The 7047-nt window shown below is 34.7% G+C and overlaps 1 protein-coding gene and 1 pseudogene across 1 annotated transcript in view; one reads left to right on the top strand and one right to left on the bottom strand.

Annotated features, from left to right (window-relative positions):
* The window catches only part of ABHD17B (abhydrolase domain containing 17B), a 15142-nt gene extending 8413 nt beyond the window's left edge, over positions 1–6729 (bottom strand). Inside the window, exon 1 of the mRNA XM_006894386.1 lies at positions 6263–6729. Coding sequence (XP_006894448.1) covers positions 6263–6729 — 467 coding nt within the window. The remainder of the gene's footprint in view (positions 1–6262) is intronic.
* LOC102847240 lies at positions 3248–3775 on the top strand (annotated as a pseudogene).
* Positions 6730–7047: the final 318 nt, after the last annotated feature.

Here is a 7047-nt window from a genome sequence, read left to right as displayed (position 1 = left end):
ATCACTGATGTCAGATCTCAAGTGAAAGCAGCGAATACTAGAATGTATCTCTGTGTTATATTAATTATACAAGGCATATGACTGTGTGGATCTTAACAATTTATGGCTAACATTGAGACAAATGGGAATTCTGAAACACTTAATTATGCTTATATGAAATCTATACCTAGAACAAGAAACTTTTGTCTAAAACAGAGCAAGGGAACACTGAATGGTTTAAAATCAAGAAAGGAGTGTGTCAGGGTTGTATCCTCTTTCCATACCTATTCAGTCTGTATGCTGAGCACATCATTCAGGAAGATGGACTTTATTAAGAAGAATGTGGCATCAGGATTAGAGGAATACTCATCAGTAACCTTCGAAGTACAGATGACAAACAACCTTATTGACTAAAAACAAGGATTTGAAGTACTTGTTTCAGAAGATCAAAGACTGTATAGATATGAATTGCATCTCAATATTAAGAAAACAAAAATCCTTACTACTGGGTCAGAAGACAACATCATGATAGAGAAAAGATTGAAATTGTCAATTCTTTCCTCTTACTTGGATCCACTGTCAACACCCTTGACCAGCTTTCAGGAGATTAGAAGACATAGGGCTTTAGGAAAGTCAGGTCTTGGGCACCCCTCCAAAGTCCTGAAGAGCAATAATGTCCATCTAAAGACTAAGGAACAACAGATTCAAGTTATATCCCCCCCCCCCAGTCACCTGCTATATATCTGAGACCTATATAGTGGATGAGGATGATATAAGAACAATCAGTGCCTTTGAGTTGTAATGTTAAGAGAACTTATTATCCCATGAACTGCAAAAAGAACAAACATATCACTTGGAGAAAGTACAACCAGAGTGCTCCTTATAGCAAAGATGAAGTTTCATCTCACATATTCAGGGCTTGTTAGGAGGGATTATTTCCTTGGAGGAAGACATCATGATTAGGAAGATGAAGGGTCAGTGGTCAGCAGAGGAGAAAAAAGACCCTCCTCCTGCACTGTGTATTGACACAGTGACTGCTGCAGTGGGCTCAAGTTTGTCAGAGATGTTTAGGATGGCACAGGATAGGACAGAGTTCACATCTGTTGTTGTTAAGGTCACTTGGAGTCCTATATGACTTGGTTGCACATAACAGCAACGTGCATGGGGGAAATAGGTAAAGAAATGCTTTTTATCAGAACTGGTTTTTGTTAGCTTTAAAATCCTTTGTAAATTATGTGGTAAGCCTTTTTCTCCTTTCCAAGGTTATTTTGCCAAGAAATTAGTAGTAAATGCTATTTTTAATGAAGTGAATTTTCTAAAACAAACTTAACAATTACCCAAATTTAACAATGTAATTCACTGTTTTTTAACAGTATCTTACTTTTTCTCACAGTACCTTACTAAGCTCTGAATTATTAAAACTTAGAATAATTTATTTTGTTAATAATACTTTATACCTTTTCTTATCAAAAATATAGGGAATAAAATTAATAATATTTTTATTCATGCCTGTAGTTCATATAGTCTGTATTTTTAATCTAACATGGTAATATAAGAAGTCAAATTCACTAAAGCATGTTCTTTGCATATAAGTTGCTGATTAGTGATCGATAAAGGTGATGTAGGGAATACTAAAATCACAGAGATATTAACTTGATGAGGAAGGAAGAACCCCCAAACTCAACTGCTGTGGTTCTGACTCAACAATTTTCTTTTGGGTTTTAGAAGCTGTAAATTGTAACACAGAGACAGCCCATCATTACTGCACAGAATTGCTGGTGGTTTAAAACCCCCAAGACACTCAGCGTTTGGCTTAGCAGCTCACTTGCTATAGATAACGCTCCCAAAGCTGCCCCCACTTTGAGAGGCAGGGCGGGAAGGGTGGGACATTTCCTAGAGCCTCTGCCAGGTTTGTTTCTTTTCCTTTTTGTAATATGTTCAAGTTTATATTGTGGACCAAACTTGTTAATAGGAAAGCAAGCTTTTCCAAGTTTTTCTCATCAAAAAGGCCCTCATTATGTGATTTTGGGGCAGTGCAAGTTACACTTAGGGGATCATGTTGTGTTCATATCAGCATACTCCTGACCCTGCACCTTTCCTTCTGCCTGTGCTCACCTTGGTGTGCATCCCCAGAGCATCTCTGCAACATCATACTTGTTCAGCCAGCCAGCTTTATTTCAAAAAATACTTTATTATAAATATATTCAAGTCCTCATGTTCAAGAGGTAAATTAAAGGAACTTAACCTAACTATGCTCAGTTTATTTATTAATAGACTTTTAATAGACTGCTCTTGTTCAAAGTTGGTAGTCAGTTGCATGTAAGGTACTTGGAAGTGAGAAGTCATTGTAGCCAGAATATTAAACACATGGCATTAGTATATAATCTTCTTGGTCCTCTTTTTTCACGTCATTTCCTTATCTGCAACTGACTTTTACACTCAAATGAATAGAGAGGTTAGCGAGATAATGTTTCCAGCATTGAGATAGTGTGCCTCGGTGATGCAATGCAATTCTTGAGCCTGGCATGGAATACTGGATCCAGTACCGCTTAGCTTTAAGCAAAATTCTTTTCTTAGATTTGCTTCCTTATCTGTAAAATTGGAACAAGTATATAACTAACTTGTTTTGAGAACTAAACAAGCTAGTTTAACACTATGCTTGATAAATGGAAAATTATACATTTGTTAAATTAATAAATGTTGGCCTTTGTAATTGTACATTGACTATATCATATTGACTCCCCACACTCTATAAAATTCTGAAAATTCTGAGTTACACAGAAATGACAAACTACTAAAGATGTTTCATACTTCCTATGTTATTACTTGTGAAGAAATAATAAGTAATCATCTGTTGGTTTTCACATTTTAATTTAATATTATGCTTTTTTAATCTCACTTATATTTGAAACATGTTATTTAGCATTTCAGTCTACCTTTTGGTTAGAAATACTTGCCTTACCCTAAGATTTAACGTGTTTGTAGAAATTGGGGGGTGGGGAACACCTTGAGAAATATACTTCTTTACAAATGCATCAGAGTAAATTGCACACCCACACATAAAAAGTACAGAATTATGAGATTCAGTATAACAGTTTTGGCATAATACACACACTATCTACATAAAAATAGAGTCCTTGAAATAATAGTAGTGAACACTGAACACCAATAAAATTTACACTTACCATAGTTAGCATTCTACTGCATAAAAATGCAGAATCCACATTCAATGATTAAACATTTGCTATTTCTTTTTCTTTTTCAGAAGATGAATAATCTTTCCTTTAGTGAGCTATGCTGCCTCTTCTGCTGTCCACCTTGTCCAGGGAAAATTGCCTCAAAATTAGCATTTTTGCCACCTGATCCAACTTACACGCTGATGTGTGATGAAAGTGGAAGTCGCTGGACTTTGCATCTGTCAGAACGAGCAGACTGGCAATACTCTTCTAGAGAAAAAGATGCCATTGAATGTTTCATGACTAGAACCAGTAAAGGCAACAGAATTGCCTGTATGTTTGTGCGTTGTTCACCCAATGCTAAATACACTCTACTCTTCTCACATGGAAATGCTGTTGATCTCGGTCAGATGAGCAGCTTTTACATAGGACTGGGATCACGGATTAATTGTAATATATTCTCATATGATTATTCTGGATATGGTGCAAGTTCTGGGAAACCAACAGAGAAGAACCTCTATGCAGACATTGAAGCTGCTTGGCTTGCTCTTAGGACAAGGTATGGTGACTTGGAATTATTTTCCCTACTTGTGATAAGTAACAAATTCTGGGCTATGTAAGAATAGAGTATGTCTTAAACTACTAAATACTTATTGTATTTACCATTATACCTGTAAAATAGTTACACTTTTTACTGCACTTGGAAATTTTACGTAAGAGCGAGAAAAAAAAATTCAAAATACTTTGACTTGTGTTTCTGTATTAGTGCATGCAGATGTGTGCTGCTTAGGGCTGTTTTTGGTTTTAACTTAAATCCAAGAACTAATATTTGGTTTGTTAAACAGTCTTATTGGAGTATAACATAAAAATGCATTCATCATCAATAGATTTTTTTTTAAAAATCCTAAGGCAGAAAATAATTCCTAAGCAAGATCTTATATATTTTATGTAGTTCTCTTTTAGAAGATACTACTTACAGATAATTTATTGAAATGATTCAGTGCTATAAAAAATGAAATTTTACTTTCTACATTCCTAAAATGTAGTGATTCCAGGTTTCCAAGGCTATACATCTTTATGATGCAGACTGCCACATCATTCTCCCTTGATGCATCCTGGTGGATTTGACCCATAGACCTTTCCGTTAGCAGCTAAGCACTTTCAAACACTGTATGTAGCACTAGGGTTCCCCATAAAGATTATAGCCTTAGAAATCCTATAGGGAAGTTCTGCCCTTTCCTATAAGGTAGCTATGAGCCAGAATGAACTTAACAGTAATGAGGGTAAAAATATATGATAAAGTTACACTCACATATCAAAATCATATATGTGTTCTTTGTGTTGTGTTCTATACCATTGAGTCAGAAGCAACTCATAGCTGACACTGGAAGATTTTCAGAATCAGTTAATTGGACTGGAAGAGATTTCCCATCCTTTTCTGTGTAACAGTGTGCAATGTGATCTCAAACTGCATACCTTCAGGATTTCAGCACAGATTTTTGCAACTAGGCTATTAGAGCTATATCCACCAGGATTCAATACACACACACACACACATTTATTCGTGGTTGTTATATGCTAGTTCTGTAATTTTTCATTTAATAATAATATGTGTTCATTTAAAAATGTATGAAAACCTAAATCTGAGGAGGAGGAAAAAAATACATGAGAAATGTACTAGGTATAAAGTTTGTAGAGAGCAGTTATAAGTTGATTTAGAACTATAAAGCCATTTTAATGGAACAAACTTAAATATTTTCAGATATGTTGGGTGGTATACTAGTACATCAATAAATTATATATATAATGAATATATTAATTATGTTCATATATATATATGAACATAATTAATATATTCATTATATATATAATTTATTGATGTACTAGTATACCACCCAACATATCTGAAAATATTTAAGTTTGTTCCATTAAAATGGCTTTATAGTTCTAAATCAACTTATAACTGCTCTCTACAAACTTTATACCTAGTACATTTCTCATGTATTTTTTTCCTCCTCCTCAGATTTAGGTTTTCATACATTTTTAAATGAACACATATTATTATTAAATGAAAAATTACAGAACTAGCATATAACAACCACGAATAAATGTGTGTGTGTGTGTGTATTGAATCCTGGTGGATATAGCTCTAATAGCCTAGTTGCAAAAATCTGTGCTGAAATCCTGAAGGTATGCAGTTTGAGATCACATTGCACACTGTTACACAGAAAAGGATGGGAAATCTCTTCCAGTCCAATTAACTGATTCTGAAAATCTTCCAGTGTCAGCTATGAGTTGCTTCTGACTCAATGGTATAGAACACAACACAAAGAACACATATATGATTTTGATATGTGAGTGTAACTTTATCATATATTTTTACCCTCATTACTGTTAAGTTCATTCTGGCTCATAGCTACCTTATAGGAAAGGGCAGAACTTCCCTATAGGATTTCTAAGGCTATAATCTTTATGGGGAACCCTAGTGCTACATACAGTGTTTGAAAGTGCTTAGCTGCTAACGGAAAGGTCTATGGGTCAAATCCACCAGGATGCATCAAGGGAGAATGATGTGGCAGTCTGCATCATAAAGATGTATAGCCTTGGAAACCTGGAATCACTACATTTTAGGAATGTAGAAAGTAAAATTTCATTTTTTATAGCACTGAATCATTTCAATAAATTATCTGTAAGTAGTATCTTCTAAAAGAGAACTACATAAAATATATAAGATCTTGCTTAGGAATTATTTTCTGCCTTAGGATTTTTAAAAAAAAATCTATTGATGATGAATGCATTTTTATGTTATACTCCAATAAGACTGTTTAACAAACCAAATATTAGTTCTTGGATTTAAGTTAAAACCAAAAACAGCCCTAAGCAGCACACATCTGCATGCACTAATACAGAAACACAAGTCAAAGTATTTTGAATTTTTTTTTCTCGCTCTTACGTAAAATTTCCAAGTGCAGTAAAAAGTGTAACTATTTTACAGGTATAATGGTAAATACAATAAGTATTTAGTAGTTTAAGACATACTCTATTCTTACATAGCCCAGAATTTGTTACTTATCACAAGTAGGGAAAATAATTCCAAGTCACCATACCTTGTCCTAAGAGCAAGCCAAGCAGCTTCAATGTCTGCATAGAGGTTCTTCTCTGTTGGTTTCCCAGAACTTGCACCATATCCAGAATAATCATATGAGAATATATTACAATTAATCCGTGATCCCAGTCCTATGTAAAAGCTGCTCATCTGACCGAGATCAACAGCATTTCCATGTGAGAAGAGTAGAGTGTATTTAGCATTGGGTGAACAACGCACAAACATACAGGCAATTCTGTTGCCTTTACTGGTTCTAGTCATGAAACATTCAATGGCATCTTTTTCTCTAGAAGAGTATTGCCAGTCTGCTCGTTCTGACAGATGCAAAGTCCAGCGACTTCCACTTTCATCACACATCAGCGTGTAAGTTGGATCAGGTGGCAAAAATGCTAATTTTGAGGCAATTTTCCCTGGACAAGGTGGACAGCAGAAGAGGCAGCATAGCTCACTAAAGGAAAGATTATTCATCTTCTGAAAAAGAAAAAGAAATAGCAAATGTTTAATCATTGAATGTGGATTCTGCATTTTTATGCAGTAGAATGCTAACTATGGTAAGTGTAAATTTTATTGGTGTTCAGTGTTCACTACTATTATTTCAAGGACTCTATTTTTATGTAGATAGTGTGTGTATTATGCCAAAACTGTTATACTGAATCTCATAATTCTGTACTTTTTATGTGTGGGTGTGCAATTTACTCTGATGCATTTGTAAAGAAGTATATTTCTCAAGGTGTTCCCCACCCCCCAATTTCTACAAACACGTTAAATCTTAGGGTAAGGCAAGTA

Source organism: Elephantulus edwardii, unplaced genomic scaffold (assembly GCF_000299155.1).
Source record: "Elephantulus edwardii isolate Elephantulus edwardi_28Jun2011 unplaced genomic scaffold, EleEdw1.0 scaffold00141, whole genome shotgun sequence".
NCBI lineage: Eukaryota > Metazoa > Chordata > Mammalia > Macroscelidea > Macroscelididae > Elephantulus > Elephantulus edwardii.
This window is presented reverse-complemented; position numbering and strand designations above follow the sequence as displayed.